Raw genomic sequence first — 16,243 nt, forward strand, 5'->3', positions numbered from 1 at the left:
GATTTCAGTGTGACTTTTCAAGCTTCAGATCTAATACAACCTATTGAAGTGTGCACATTTCAGCATGCATGTTCGATCAAACACAGCCGCAGAACCTTAGCAACCTCACACGAGAGCTCATAACACAAACAGCGTCGACTGCTGCAGTCCCGGAAAGTTGTCCAACATCTCCGGGGTGAAGACATCGTCGTCGTACATCTCGAACGGCGCCGACGCCGTGGCCGTACGCGGATCCATGCCGATGCTGTCAGAAGCCACTCCAGATCCGGGCGCAGGCCGCACCGACGGCTTCTCCAGGCCCTCTAACACCATCGACGTCGCTCCCGTGTCGCCGACGTTCGAGTCCCGGCCGGTGAGCTTCTGCACGAGGGCCCGGAATTTGGCGACGCTGGTGGTGAACCGCATGGGGTTGGAGATGTACACCACCTTGACAGTCTTCTTCTTGCCCTTCCCTTGCTTCGGGCTCCTCGTCTGGTGGACGCTTAGCCTCCCCATGGTGTATGGCAAGCAAAACTAGTGTGAGAAGCAGAAGGGTAGAAGAAGGTGGAGGAATCCGTTTAGTCCCACAGATATAGATGAAGCAATCTGGTAAGGGAGAGTTGGTCATATATAATGTATTTTGCGGTTAATTTCCTCCAATATATATATATATATATATATATATACACGCGTCAAACACGAGAAGACACATCAAAGTAATCAATTATATGCCAATAATTAATGCGTTATCAAGGTGATAGACATGATTCAGATTTATTAGGTTAATGTGTTAATTATTTTATGGGAGACAATACACTTATATTGATGTATAAGCGTTATGGTAATGGAATATGATAATACATATCCATTTTCAATAAATATGCTTTTAAGAGTTAGTAATCAAATATTAAGAGAGAGAGAGAGAGAGGCTTGATGCCTGTGGCTAAAGATGGCTAAGACTAGTAGTATGTGAGCCTGCCCACCCTCTTGATTGAAAGAAGTAGGTCCTCTGTGTCAGACTGCTCCATGTCTAATCTCTGAATGCAACCTTACCTTGTCTTCCCATGGACCCTTCTACCACACCACACCCACTTCCTTGTTACATGAGGCCATGAGGTTAGGAGCAATTCCCACCCATGGGTTGCTTTCTAGGGTCTCCCACATGCAATCAGCCAAATCCATAATAGCTTTTATATCATCATATATCGTTGTATTTTTTAATCTTTTCTTGTGACATCAAATGTTGTTGGTCGATATTTTTATTGAAAATAGATGAAATAAATAATTTGATTCAGTATTTAATTAGTTTACGTATCGACCCTTTCGATATGTTTCATATGGAATCAGATCAATAAGTCGTAGGAGTGGTTCTTGTTATTATCATCATATTAATATTATTTTTTATATTTAAAAATTAAAATTAATTAGTTTTTAATTATATTACCAACCAAAAATAAAGCACATGTAATGTAAAGTAAATGTTCTATTCATAACTATTTGTATTCCACCAAAGAACAAATGATTTGTGATTCTTAAAATATATTATGAAATATAAAATAGGAATTAACCTATATGATAATATATTTCCAATATAGTATATATATATATATATATATATATATATATATTTTGTAGGAAGGTAAAGTCTCATTAAAACTTACTTCAGAGGTCAGTAATAAAAAAAGAAAAAAAATATTTGAAGAAGATGACAACTCAGAATCCATCAGCTCCAAGGTGATGTTCATAGTTGGTGTACCTGTCCATCAAAATTAAGTCAGACAACAAGCATGGGCTTAAAGTGAGCAGAACTCAAGACGGTGACATCGCTGGGGTCACCTACAAAAACCTTTCGCCATTAGGAAGTCAAGGCAGCGGCGGCGAGAACACTACACAGCAGCGATACGTGTAGATAAAATTAAGATTAACTTATAAAGATATGATGAATGTATTATGTTAATTTTAATTTAAGTATTTTGGTCAATAATTTATATCAAACGAAGTTGATAGGTCAATTAATATTTGGTATCAAAGCTGACCTAGTATTTGAACATGATGAGGGGCTCGAGTAAACGGAATCAGAAAACTCAAAAATCTTATAAATTATATTAATGATACAAATTCGACATCTCTTTGATTATTATTTTTAGACATTAATGACCTAAATAAAAAATATTAAAATATAAGTATACAAGCATATTTTATTTTCGTCGGGCATGCCATTAGATGACGGTGATAAGTTACTTAGCACCATAAATATTTTTTTAATTAAATAATAGTTAATTTTCTGCTTAAAAGGCCCAAAGAAAAGAAAAAGAACAGCTATTGGTTAATTGCTGCATTATTTTCTAAAAATGATTAATGAGGAACCTATATTCTCCAAGCATTAAAATATTTCATCTTAAGAAAAAGCTTGGATTAGGCTATAACAACAACACCACAGTTATTCAAGGTTGATCTCTTGCAGCCACTGAGTGACTCATATGAGATGCCATATCAAGTTAAGAATATATGAATATTAATTTATATTTTAAATAATTTTTTTGATTTTTTTATTTCTTATCCCATTAATACTAATTGTTTTAGACTACCACATCCATATATTTCTTCAGCACGTATCTGTATTATCTTAAATAATATTTTTTAAATTTATTTTTAAAATATATTTTTAATAAATTTATATATTATCTTAATATTTTTACGTGAATAACATACATTTTTTTATATTCCATTAAAGTTAAAATAAAAAAAAAGTATATTAAATAACTAAAATAATAATATAATTTAGGGTTTCAACCAACAATCAAACGATATCTAATAACTTGAATTAACTCATATATATATAAAAGCTTTTAATCAAACGATATCAAACAATAATAATTTTTAATAAATAAAACGGGATTCAAGCTCAAGTATCAAAATGTTAGCGTACGTCATTATCAATCAAATCAATGTTTTATGTCTGACAAAGAAAACTTTTATAAGAGTATGAATTCATCGTGTTCTTGCGAGGAAACAACATCATAAAAGCTTGAAAAGCCAGTTGGAACGAGCTGTCTGTCCTCCATAGTTTTCACCCTCTTTCCTCGTCAAAAGAAAACAAGAACAATAGATACAAGCAAACAACGCAACTTAAAGGTTGAAAAGCCTCTTCAAGCAGCACGTTGTCCTCCCCGTCGCTGCTTTATATCCACACAACATGGACCATCTACCTGCTCTTCCTTTGTCTTCTTCCCATATTATCTATCTATCTATATATATATATATATATATATATATATATATATATATACATATATGAATAATCTTTTTATAAAAAAAATTATTCTAAAAACGCCAATGCCAATGTTAGAGATCGATCTATTGAGAACTCCAAATAACTTTGGGCCTCCAATCCAATAAGGATCAAAAAGCGGGTCGTTGGATCGGCCCACGGCCCACGGCCCATGAAATAGACGAACCGGACCATGGGCTGGTTTACCTTATAAGAGTGATGCATATTGTGTTTCGATAATTGCAATAATATTACTACGATAATTTCTTTTTTTCCAAAAATAAATTTAAGGTTTTCTAAAATTGCTGTCGTTAAGTGATTGCTTGATTACATTCTCCATTAGTGAAAGGAGACGACGTCGGACAGCGCCGTCAAGGTGTCGGTCAACGACAGGAATAGGTGTGTGGGCGCCACCGCCGTCATCAGAAGGGCCCATCGACGGAAGAGGAAGTAAAGCACGGCCACGAGTACCCGTATGCGATACACGGTGTACGTATTCTGTACAACACGTGGAGGTACAGTTGATGATGAGATGGGAGTCACCCGTCAACTGCTTCACCCTTACACTGAACAGTCGCAGTAAAACAAAAATATATTTTCTTTTGATTTAAAAACGTTTTTTTACATTAAAAAAAGTCCCCAATCGTCGACGCATTGCCCAAAAATAAAATAAGAATTGGAGGGGGGATCGAAGAGCGGAGTCAAAGTAGTGGTAGGAGTGGGAAGGAGTGGCCCTCCGCCGTCTCCTCGCCCCCCCCAAATCTAGGGTTTTAGGTGCAGGGGTTGCGTCCTATCCGCTCCAAGTCCCTCCAAGATCGCTCCTTTGTGGCTTGATTCGTCTCGATTCGTGGCGGGTTCGTGCTTCCTCGGAGGCCGACTTGTTTTTTTTGGGCCTCGATCTCCCTCCTTCGGAAGCCGACGGGTGCTGTTTGGACGCTTCCGTCCTGTGTGTACCGGTAGGGATCGAAGGGTTGTCGTTCTCGGTTAAGGGTTGCCCTTGCTTTGTGTTTGTTGGGAGATTCGCTTTTCTTGCTCCGAGAGGTTGGTGCGGAAAGGGGATTCTTCGTTTCCGGTCCCGTGGAAGCATTCTAGGTTTGTAAAGTTGAGATCTTGGGGGGTTTTTTTTTCTCCTTTGGGGCTGCTCTGTGGCGGTGGAGGAGAGGATGGCGACGGTGGATGGGGTGTAGGATAGGTGCGGTTGGAGTCGAAGATGGTAAGCTAACTGCGGCCTGGGTGCTGAGCTCTATATCCTCGTTGATGGTGGTTCAGAACAAGTATGTGTGTAGCCTCTACAACTTATATGCTTTGTTTCTTCTTGTTACTTCTAGATGAATCTGGTATCTGTCAATGTTCAACTTGGTTTTGAATTTAGTTCCCGTGGTCATAATTACCCTTTTTTCTTTTCTTGCTTGACACAATTGCAATCAGCTTTATTTTTTCTAGGCTCAGCAGCTGCGATACCTTCTCTGTTTTCTCCCTTATAAATTAACTTTCTACCTCTTTGTCTAAGACAGCAACAATCACTGTGCTCAGCGTTCCTTTTTTTTTTTTTCCTCATCCTCGTTATGGAATTGTCAAAATGTCGAGCGTGGACATTAGATAAAATAAAATATTAGTCGAAGCTGTGACTTGAAACTGCATCAAAACAACCAAATTTGTTTGGCTGTGTTTATTGCATATCTCATCTTCAGTGTTTTCAAATGATTGGATCTTTGAAATGAATCTCTCTCAGTTGGAGACAATGCACAGAAAATTTAAAGGGATGAGAAAAAAAAAAGATGATCATGCAGAACTTTTTGGAATGTGTGAAAAGGAGGGGATTCTTTATTGTCTACTTTGTAATGGATCTTTGTCATGTGATTGTTACTGACAGAACATATTACATCATCTAGGAACTCTGTCTAGCCTTTTTCTCAAAAATCAGACTCGAGCGAGAAAGGCCATCTATGCTTTCGAGGATGAAGAATACTATTGACAGCGGTTTTGATTAATGATCACTACACTAAAATTTTGACATTGCTAAACAAGAAGCAATGTTTTTACTGTATTATTAGGTTGGTCTTTGAAGATGAGCCAGCATTTGTCATCAAACATTTTGGAACATTTAGTTGATGCATGTAATTCTTTTGTATGAACCACAGGTTTATGTAAAGGAACAACTTGGCAAAGTCTGTCAATAAATCCAAAATGGGAAGAAAGACTAATACTATGTTATTGCATGGCTCTTTGAAGGTTACTAGAGTTTTCATTTCTTGTGAAGTTTTGTAATGTGAATACTTAGGCTTATAAAAGAATGACTTGAAGAAGTATGTGAAGATAAATAGATAAGTAATGTGCCCAGTGCCATGAACCTAAAACTCACTGTGGATAAGAATTTTTTTTTTCTTTTGATCTTCTGTAGAAAAAGGAGATAAGGGGTTCATCAAGGAAACTTTGCACTTTTCTTAAACCTCCAAGTATCATGGTGCATCATGCCTTTCGATATGGAATTCTCAAGCTTAACCTGAAATATTTGTTTGGTTGTTGCAAGGTTTACTTTTTGTTGTTGCAATTTTAGATGTTATTAAACTTCCAAAATGCAAGGCTTGCTGAAAGGGATGGAGGAAAAGGGTTGGTGTAGCAGAAGAGCTATATCTATGATTTTTGAAATTCAAAAAATTGGCAGATCCCAATTCCATTGTCATCTTGGGAGACTTGGCTGATATTGGTGGGTTTCAGTTGTCTGTGGTTGATTTTAATTGATCTTGTTCTTTGTCAAGCCAATTCTTACTGATCATAGGATCAGTCTGGTGAAATTTTAGTCAAATTGCACGTTCTCTCACTTCTACCAGCTTTTAGTAGAATTTGGCAGAGCTTTTAGCACCATGCTGATACTGGCCTACCGAGGAGGATCATTTATGGCAGCTCCATCTAGCTTTGGTAGTGAGATTGTCATGATATCAACCTCTTGTATCAGACTAGTTGTGAATGTGTACACTTGTTGATTTGGGTCAACATGCATATGGACATGGTCAAGTTAATTTATTATTTATCTCAAATCAACATCATTGTTGGTCCCTTTATAAGCATGCTTTTGTGCTTCAGAATGGTTGACGTAGCAAGAAAATAAAGTAAGGAGAATGAAGAAATGTCTGGAGGGGAAACGTTTTTGAAGAGGAAAGAGAGGAAATTAGGGAAAGAGAATGTGGAAAATTGGAATAAACAACAGGGAGCCAGGTGGCTGGGACCCTCTGTCATGTTGTTCTGGTTAGTATGACCTGTGCCACACATCAAATGAATACATAGATGATTTGGTTCAGCATGCATAATTCAGTACACAAATGGGTACCTTATGAATCACTGTTCTGTGTGCATCACATTTGTGCTGCTATACACATTGGCTTTTTGAGCTTTAGCAACTGCTACTTTGCTTAATGGCAACTGCTGTTTTACTTAGTAGATTCGTTAAGTTAGGTAGGACGAATAGACTTGATTTATTTGGGTTTCAGACCTAAGACAAAGAATTGTGTAGGGATACATGATAGAGAAGTTTTCATTCTTACTCATAACTGCACAGGAGAATATGTTTTGGATTGATGTTAGAAAGTTGAGCTTCCAATAACAACAAAAATATGTTCTGAACCAAGGTTTTCTTCACCATAATATTAGCTCTTTAAATTTTTCTTTGATACTAGAAATGCCATCTTTTAAAAATATCTACAAAATATTGATGTAAGTAGTATGAAAAAATTGGAAATTACCTACTTAATTTTTCTTGAGGAAGCGTTGGATGCATCTTAAACAAATTTCTATTGGTCCCAAATAAGATTATCTTAAACGGGCAAATATTCTAGAAGGCCGAAACTAATTAAGATTATATCCTGAACTCTTACCTTTAATCTAAAATGGTAGCAGGACCTATGAGTTGCCTTGTCATTTGTGCTGATCTGGCAGCTTGCATGCAATAAAGTGCTCGAGCCATAAAATCCTTCTCAGTTTCGTATTCTCAGTTAAGAAAGTTTTCACATATTCTTGTATTTTATAGCTTCACATGTTAGGCCAGCTACTTGATGCTGGTAGGAAAACACTCTCCTTATTTTTTGTTTTCCTGGTAACAGACTCCCCGTTCAGCTGCTAGTGTTGAGTGTTTGACTTCTCTCCAACAGAAGATTAGCTTGGTGCCATAATCTTGCGGTCACTTTGAAAACCAGGAAGATTTTCGACAATGGCAGATACTAGTCCTAGGACAGATACCTCCACAGATGTAGACACAGATGACAAAGATCAGATGGTGATTTTCTTTGCTCATTTTTTGGAAAGTGATACAAACAACTGAATGTTATTATATGCATCATCTGAATGTTAGGTCGTCTTTCTTCCTTGGCTGTTTTTTTCAAAAGATGAAGTGGGGAAAGTCTCATCCATTCTGTTTCTTTATTCTCTTTTTTTTACCTGCCCTTGCAATTTTTGTTTCTGCACTATGTTAAAGTACTGTAAACTGCATTACTTCTCTGTATGCTTTTTGTTAAGTGCATATAAAGTACGCCAAGTACGAGTAATTTTCGGTCAACAATTTGTATATTACTTCTTTCTGTGCAATATTTAAAAAACTGGGTTGTTAGACCTAGAAGTTCGGATGCCTCTTATGCATGCTTATATGCTTCTCTGGCTCATTACTTTGTTGATTTTCCATGATCACTTATCTCTACTTTTATGTCATTTCTGTATGCATCTTTCCTTAGCCTTAGAAATTATAAACGCATCATTGACATGATTTTTCCTGGATCAAGTCTGTATGTCTAAGATTTGGTGCTGATTCAGGATTAAAGGAGGCTGTTTTGGAATGGAATCCATTATGTTCTTTGTGGTTGTGTTTCTGAGGACTTCCAAATTATGATTCAAATCAACTTTGATGTCATCTATATTACTTCTTTTGGCATGTTGCATGAAACATACTGTAGAACACAACCTAGCGAATAATGGAACTTTAGAAGCTTTTAGATGTACATATTGTAAGTAGAGCAGGCCACGATGATGATTTTTAACTATAAACCTGTTTTGATGAGTTTAATTGTCATGTATTGTAGAATGAACCTACTTGTTAAGTTTAAGCTATGGTCTTTTTACTGTCAAGGACCCAGTTTATACATAGTAACTTGGAGCATGATATCTTTATAGTATGATAGGTGGCGTTGATAGAAATGCAACCATGATTTTGTGTTCATTGTAGTTATATGTCAACACAGAATTTGACTGATTTAGAGGATTTATGGCCACAACATGTAAATGGATTATGCTAATATTTGTTTTCTGATTAGAGGTGAATGTACATCTTCATGTCACTTGAATTTAAATTTCATTGTCCTTTGCGACTATGGATTTCTTTATCCTGATTTGCAGTTAGAACAAGGACAACTTGCTGTTGTTGCAGCATCTGATTCAAGTGACAGGTCGAAGGACAAAACACTGGACCAAAAAGTAACAATATTCTGCATTTTCAGTCAATTGTCACCTTCTGTATTACTCAAAAAGTACAATAACATCATTGAACATTTTTGCCGGACAGACACTTCGTCGACTTGCTCAGAACCGTGAAGCTGCCAGAAAGAGTAGATTAAGGAAAAAGGTAATTCATCTATATCTCGCCGGAGGTTTTATTGCTGCTTTGTGGTAGCACTTATAAGAAATAGTATTTTATGTTATTGGGTAAAGAGTTTTGTCTAAGATGATGTCATTAGGAATTAGTTGATGTCAGGTTGATGACCCTGTTGTTAGTTCTCCATGTAGCCTCCACAATTTTAATTTGTACTCTATAGCTTACCTCACAATAGTAGGAAAATGTAATGACCTGTCTATCATTATGTTGATTTGGCGTAGAAGTGAGCTCATTTTGCAAATGTAATTGAAATTTGTATTATGATGAACATTCCTTTTTTTTCCTTTTCATGCAAATAAGATTTTTTATGTTAATTTTAATTAGATGTGTTTCTGATTAATTATATATTCACCTCTCTCCTTAAATTACAAGGCTTATGTACAACAACTAGAGACTAGTAGACTGAAGCTTACTCAACTTGAGCAGGAGCTCCAAAGAGCTCGCCAGCAGGTGTGACCCTTTTCTTGATCATCTCCTCTTATCTGTCCTATTGAGAATTATTATTTTTGAACATTGTGGATTATGTAGTCAGGTTGAGATTTATGTCCTTTTTGCAGGGAATTTTCATTTCTAGCTCAGGAGATCAAACTCATGCTATGGGTGGAAATGGTAATTTCTCTTGCATGATTTCTTGTTCTATTTTTGAGTTTATGATAACCTTGTCCATAACATACATAGACGAGTATATTTTGATTTGAACGACTGGCATAAGTGCATTTGTCACAAAGGTTTTTCTCCATGCTACTTGTACTTTTTGTCTATACTTAACCTGATATTTTCTGTTTTTGATAACTTAATAGAAAAGTAGCGTAACGAGGGTTTAATAAGGGTTCATCCCTCAACAGATTTGTAATCTGAATTTACATTCAAACTGGCTAACTTTTGTTCTTTCATATGATAAATTCAAAATCATATATGGCTACCTTCGTTACATGCTGGCATAGATTGTGTTTTAGTTTATTTGCCACCTGTCCTATAATCAGTGTCTTAAAAAATAATCATTGCAGGGGCCTTGGCTTTTGACGTAGAATATGCACGATGGCTTGAAGAACATAACCGGCAGATCAATGAACTGAGGACTGCAGTGACTGCTCATGCCAGTGAAAATGATCTCCGTGTTATTGTTGATGGCATCATGGCCCATTACGATGAAAAATTTAAGCTTAAGGGTGTTGCTGCCAAGGCAGATGTCTTTCATATATTATCAGGGATGTGGAAGACACCAGCCGAGAGGTGTTTCTTATGGCTGGGGGGTTTCCGCTCATCTGAGCTTTTAAAGGTATGGGACTTTGTACCTCGCAATTTTTTCATGCTACCTGAAGTTTACTCCATCAAATGAATGTGCAGCGGAAGCAAACTAAATTGGCTAACTTTTTTTTTTTTTGTAAAATGTCTAATTTGGATTCTCATTGGCTCCCCAAACAGTTGGGACGTACACATTGATGTCATAATCATTGTGGATCTCTCTTTGGGTGTTTTCTTTTCCCTTTTCTTTTTGTTGGTTCACTATCTCAGTTCTCATTATGCTGCAACTTCACAGCTACTTGCAAGTCAGCTGGAGCCACTTACAGAGCAGCAAGTAATGGGCATTTGCAACCTGCAGCAGTCATCACAACAGGCCGAGGATGCTCTCTCTCAAGGGATGGAGGCATTACAGCAATCCTTGGCAGAAACATTGGCTGGATCACTTGGTCCATCTGGATCCTCAGGAAATGTTGCAAACTATATGGGTCAAATGGCAATGGCGATGGGCAAACTTGGAACTCTCGAGAGTTTTCTTCGTCAGGTGAATTACTAATGCTCAGATTTTCCATCTCCTATTTATCTATTATAGCACAGAGGCTACTGCATACTTTGGATTAGTTTGCTGTTGTGCAGTTTTATCATTTCTGTGTTCTCTTTCTATTCTCTAGGTCTTTTTGGTGTCTCATTTTGTATCCATGTAGCCTTGCTTCTCGCTGTCCAAAGAAGTACTGAACTTGAAATGATTATCAGTCACGACTGTTTCTGTTTATTTTTTCCAGGCTGACAACCTACGACAACAAACACTGCAACAGATGCACCGGATATTAACTACTCGTCAGTCTGCACGGGCACTTCTTGCCATCAATGATTACTTCTCACGGCTTCGTGCCCTCAGCTCTCTTTGGCTTGCTCGGCCGCGGGAGTAAGCCAAATTTGTTATTTGTGCCTTACCTGAGCTCATTTCTTCCTACTCTTAGAGCTGATCGCAAAAATATCTAGCTTATCGGTCAGAGTTACTACTAGCTCCAGTATATCATGGCTGGCTGGATGCTTGCAGTGTAGTTTTAGACACTCGGTGGAGCTAAAACTTAACTCATGTACAGCAAGAATAGCCCACCATTCTCATGCGATGTACCATTAACTTGTGCGAGAAAACCCACCTCATGTTGTTGGCGTTCTGTAAGCTTGTATTGTCTCAGTTAGAAAAAAAATGATTATTGAATAATCACGCAGAAATTTTACCTAATGTTCGATCGGTTTATTGCGAATTGAAGCTGTTGATATGTTTATGAGAATGCCGTGCAAAGGGTGATGTTGTGTTCCTATCTGAGAACAAACAGGCTATTGGATCCTCTTTATGCCACCGATGATGGAGATATAAACAGGAATAACCTTTGTATAGGAACAAATACTAGAAGACCAAAATACGCAGCGGAATAAAATGGAAACACAATCAAACAGAACACCAAAATATACGTGGAAAACCCCTTCAATGTGAAGGGTAAAAACCACAGGGCAAACTAGAGATAATCCACTATGAGAATAATGAATATACAAATCTCAATCTCTTGCCCAAAACCCAAGCAACAACCACAAGAGAATAACTGGGATATCTCAAGGATCACGTTACTGCCCACAATATCTAAAACCTCCCAAGTAATCACAGCAAGAGCCTACTGTAGATTTGATCTAACCTGAGATGAGAACACTGCTAGATGATTGTGAACAGTCTCTCTGCGTTGTCCTTGTCTTCTTCCCTTTCTTTCTCTTCCTCTTCTGCCTTGTTCTCCTTCTTCTCTTTGGAATCTCGTCGCTACAAAGATCTACCTCGTTGCTGCCTTTTTATAGTTTTAATCTGCCTCTAAAACGCAGCCACCACACCCCCCTAATCTTAATTAGGGTTAGGTTAAGAGGGGGTGTGAGCTGTGGGCTGATAAAGCCCACATGGGCTGAATATGGGCCATCAGCCCAACAACCGATGCATGTGTTCTGAGAATGCCGCTCGTTGCTGCCTTTTTATAGTTTTAATCTGCCTCTAAAACGCAGCCACCACACCCCCTAATCTTAATTAGGGTTAGGTTAAGAGGGGGTGTGAGCTGTGGGCTGATAAAGCCCACATGGGCTGAATATGGGCCATCAGCCCAACAACCGATGCATGTGTTCTGAGAATGCCGTGGATTCTATATGATAACATTTATCCAACCTTTTCCATGAAGATGTTTGTAGTCGAACATTTACATGCATCAAAACCAAAGAGACAAATCCAAACAAGAAGCAAAACAGTATCGAAGGGAAAGGCATGCATGAGTGCGTGGGCGGATCAAATGTATGCTTCAGGCGCCAAGCGTGGGCTCAGAAGCGCCTTGACAGGCACAGCCTTGGGGAGCGCCAACCCAAACTTCTCCTCCATGTCGAGCTCCTCCCCCTCCGGCAGCTTCCAGTCGAACGAGTGCACCAACGTCGCCAGCATGTACTGCACGAACACCATGCCCACGAGCTTCCCCGCGCAGATCCGCCGCCCGGCCCCGAACGGTATCAGCTCGAAGTCGTTGCCCTGCGGGTCGATCTTGGCCGCCTTGCCGGAGACGAAGCGGTCGGGGTCGAACGCGAGGGGGTCGTCCCACGCGGCGGGGTCGCGCCCGATGGCCCAGATGTTGACGAGGAGGCGGGTGTTGCCGGGGATGTAGTAGCCGTTCACCTCGCACTCCTCGAAGGAGAAGTGGGGGAGGCCGAGAGGTGTGGACGGGTGCAGGCGCAGCGCTTCCTTGCACACCGCGTGCAGGTAGGGGAGCTTGGGCAGGTCGGATTCCTGGACCATGCGGCCTCGGCCCACCACGTAGTCGATCTCGGATTGCAGGCGGCGGAGGATGCTCGGGTTCTTCAGCATCTCCGCCAGCGCCCACTCCACGATGACCGCCGACGTGTCGGTGCCGGCTGTGAACAGGTCCTGCATGCAGAGTGCAGATGTGATCAGTAACCAAGGTTTGATCAAACAAACGTTAGAATCTCGAGGAGTGCTGATGGTGTCCTCTTCGGCCCACCGGCCAATCCAAGAATAGCCTTCGGACCTACTGTAAAGATGGATGGTGACGCATGCTGGAGTGGAGTCGATTTGTAAGTAATTCGATGGGCATTTGGTCGAGTACCTTAATCAAACACCTAATCTTGGGAGTGGAAGGAGAACTCACAAAAATGATAGCCTTGACGTTGACGTCCGTGATGGTCTCGCCGTCCTCTCCCTCCCTGTTGGCCATGATAGTGTCGATGAAGTCCGGCCTCCCTCTGCGCTCCTCCTTGGTGGCATCGTGCTCCTCCAACAGCTTCGTCACCATGGCGTCGAACCGAACATGCACCCTCCGCATCTTCGCCTGTACCCGCTGCAGGTCCATCCACGCGATAGCCGGCACGAAGTCGCCGATGTTGAACAGCCCGCCCCCAGTCAGCAGCTCCACGATCATGTCCTTGTACTCGTTCGACTCGATGCCCTGGACGTCGAACACCCGCTTGCTCACCACTATCTGGCCAATGATGTTGGCCAGGGCGCACACCAGCACCTCCGGCAGCACCACCGGGCGGCCCTCCGCGGCCGCTCGGTGCATGGACCGGACCATGTGGCAGAACTCGGCGCGGCGCACCGGGGCCCAGTCGGCCAGCGCCTTGCCGCCCAGGAGGTGGAGGCTGCAGAGCTTGCGGAGGAGCTTCCACTTGGGGCCGTAGTCGGCGAACACCATGTTCTGGCGGTGATAGGTGACGTCCATGGCGCTGATGACGTTCGGGCGGTTGGCGAACTGCGCGTCGTGGGCCTTGAGGAAGGCGCGGGCAGCGCCGGCGTCAGATGCCACGACGCAGCCGCAGCTTCCCATCTTGAGGTACATAATGGGGCCGTAGCGCTGGGCCAGGCGGGCGAGGCCGGTGTGCGCCTGGAGGCCGACGAGGGGCAAAGCGCCGAGGACAGGGTAGCCTCGGGGGCCGGGCGGGAGGGGGAGGCGCGAGGGCGACCTGTGAAGGAAGCGGCGGAGGAGGTGGTGGATGACGAGGCAGAGCGCGGCGGTTGCCGCGATGAAGGGGTCGATTTGCATGGTGGTGCTCAGCAAACAGCCACAAGCAAATTGATTATGTTATGTGATGCTTAGTGCCGAGCTGTCGATATATATACACACACATATATATATATATATATATATATATATATATATATATATGTATATATATATGTATATATATATATATATGTATATATATATGTATATATATATGTATATATATATATTTATATATATATCCATACATATGTATATACATATATATATATATATACATATATATATATATATACATATATATATATATATATACATATATATATATACATATATATATATATATATACATATATATATATGTATACATATATATATTTATATATATATATATACATATATATATTTATATATATATATATATATACATATATATATATATATATATATACATATATATATATACATACATATATATATATATATACATACATATATATATATATACATACATATATATATATATACATACATATATATATATATATATACATACATATATATATATATACATACATATATATATATATATACATACATATATATATATATACATACATATATATATATATATACATACATATATATATATATATATATATATATATATATATATATACATATACATACATATACATGTACATACATAAAGACAAGCAAACGATATGATATACAGTGACATCATAATGTACACAGCACACACCACACCATTGAATGATTACAGTCAGTACACATCGACTCCGGACCATAGTGGAGACTCGGTTGTGATGTCGGTCGGCTTCTACCATCGAAAGACACAGGAAAACTCGAAGAGCATTGCTCACCAAACAAGTTGATTGTTTCATACTCCATCTATGATGAATCAAAACTATCATGGATCCATTAGCCGCTGTTGCCGTCCACTTTAGAAGGTCGGATAAGACATTAGGGTCTCCACCACGAACACACAAGCCGAGAAGGTTCTCAGCAAGTGGAGCAGACACCGAGTGTGCGGTTGGGTGGGTGCGTAGAGGTTGGTGGCAACTGTTTCAAGGATTTGCAATGGGAAGACACCAACGGCGAAGGAAATCATGGATGAGGAGGGCCAGACAGCAATGTGGTCTGCTGGTGTAGCTTCCACTTCAAACAAAGACAAAACTAAAAAGGCCTCAGAGGCGATTGATTCCATGTCACCACCGTCTGCATGGTCTCATAAATTAATTACTTTGCTCGCAAGTGTTTGAACGATACGATACGATACGATACGCTACCTTTCTTTCTCTACCAACTGTTACTTGATTGAGACTATATCATGTTGTAGTAATCTTTTAGTTATTGGCAACATGAGAGAGATTAAGCTATAGTTCATCTTTATTTTCGTCGTAAAGTAGTAACACACAAATTACTTTCTCGGGGAGATTAATGTACTCGGAAGGAAAGAATGGATGAATAGAGACAACAAAGTCAAAGATGTAAAGCTGCTAGCCGTCGCTCCCCTCTACGTACGATGCCCACCGCAGCGGTGGACTTCGTAGTTGGTGAGATAGCGTCTTGTGGGCCGTCGGCCTTCTAATGTGGCGTCTGTCACTTCACGTTTGGGGTTCCTGTGGGTTGCCACTCCAACCAAATTCTTGCAGCCATCGAATTAATAATTGCCACCGGTAGGTAGTCATCATTGCTCTAAATATCGACATCCAGTAGCATTTGGTGGGTGGGTGAGTGGGATGGATGGATGGATGGATGGATGGAAAAGAGATTGAAGGGGGGCACACAATAAAACAATCATAAGAAGAGAAAAATTCAACTAGTTTGAAGACCCGTTACAGCAGCTTATTTGTTCTCAGAAATCGTAGTAGAAGAATACTGTGTGTGTGTGACAACAAGCGTGTCATCGAAACCTTTTCATATGGTGGGATACGAACACATTTATATTAAAGCATGCAAGCTGATCACACTACATAAGTAGTATTTGCTTTTCCACACACCAACAAGTCTTAAAATAAGGTAAAAAAAGTGAGACAACAGAATGAATGA

At 39.9% G+C, this 16,243-nt stretch overlaps 3 protein-coding genes across 5 annotated transcripts; 1 reads left to right on the forward strand and 2 right to left on the reverse strand.

Moving 5' to 3' along the window:
* Positions 1-117: 117 nt before the first annotated feature.
* Positions 118-495, reverse strand: LOC103994321 (sigma factor binding protein 1, chloroplastic-like). Its single transcript, XM_009414645.3, has one exon. It carries the CDS (start codon positions 493-495, stop codon positions 118-120), a length of 378 nt encoding a protein of 125 aa, XP_009412920.2.
* Positions 496-3,926: 3,431 nt separating this feature from the next.
* Positions 3,927-11,376, forward strand: LOC103993747 (transcription factor TGA2.3). 3 transcript variants are annotated; one of them, XM_065119966.1, is made up of 10 exons: positions 3,927-4,524; positions 6,335-6,496; positions 7,348-7,520; positions 8,630-8,707; positions 8,796-8,855; positions 9,258-9,335; positions 9,443-9,494; positions 9,893-10,164; positions 10,426-10,671; positions 10,910-11,376. In XM_065119966.1, exons 3-10 carry the CDS (start codon positions 7,455-7,457, stop codon positions 11,054-11,056), a joined length of 999 nt encoding a protein of 332 aa, XP_064976038.1. In that variant the 5' UTR covers positions 3,927-4,524; positions 6,335-6,496; positions 7,348-7,454; the 3' UTR covers positions 11,057-11,376. The 3 variants fall into 3 exon arrangements, with proteins under 3 accessions (XP_064976038.1, XP_018685828.2, XP_009412198.2); XM_018830283.2 differs by lacking the exon at positions 6,335-6,496 and adding an exon at positions 7,145-7,238; XM_009413923.3 differs by lacking the exon at positions 6,335-6,496.
* A 958-nt stretch (positions 11,377-12,334) lies between these two features.
* Positions 12,335-14,257, reverse strand: LOC135618766 (flavonoid 3',5'-hydroxylase 1-like). The gene is made up of 2 exons (XM_065119967.1): positions 13,319-14,257; positions 12,335-13,077 (listed from the first exon to the last, which is right to left on the reverse strand). Exons 1-2 carry the CDS (start codon positions 14,207-14,209, stop codon positions 12,451-12,453), a joined length of 1,518 nt encoding a protein of 505 aa, XP_064976039.1. The 5' UTR covers positions 14,210-14,257; the 3' UTR covers positions 12,335-12,450.
* Between the last annotated feature and the right edge of the window lie 1,986 nt (positions 14,258-16,243).

Source organism: Musa acuminata, chromosome BXJ2-8, assembly GCF_036884655.1.
Source record: "Musa acuminata AAA Group cultivar baxijiao chromosome BXJ2-8, Cavendish_Baxijiao_AAA, whole genome shotgun sequence".
NCBI classification, from domain to species: domain Eukaryota; kingdom Viridiplantae; phylum Streptophyta; class Magnoliopsida; order Zingiberales; family Musaceae; genus Musa; species Musa acuminata.

Coding starts and splice junctions, on each gene's coding strand:
- LOC135618766 (XM_065119967.1), bottom strand. CDS start 14,209: ATGCAAATCGACCCCTTCATCGCGGCAACCGCCGCGCTCTGCCTCGTC. Junction 13,078..13,318: donor ACGTCAAGGCTATCATTTTT/GTGAGTTCTCCT, acceptor CTCTGCATGCAG/GACCTGTTCACAGCCGGCAC.
- LOC103994321 (XM_009414645.3), bottom strand. CDS start 495: ATGGGGAGGCTAAGCGTCCACCAGACGAGGAGCCCGAAGCAAGGGAAG.
- LOC103993747 (XM_065119966.1), top strand. CDS start 7,455: ATGGCAGATACTAGTCCTAGGACAGATACCTCCACAGATGTAGACACA. Junction 9,495..9,892: donor TCATGCTATGGGTGGAAATG/GTAATTTCTCTT, acceptor TAATCATTGCAG/GGGCCTTGGCTTTTGACGTA. Junction 10,672..10,909: donor TCGAGAGTTTTCTTCGTCAG/GTGAATTACTAA, acceptor TATTTTTTCCAG/GCTGACAACCTACGACAACA.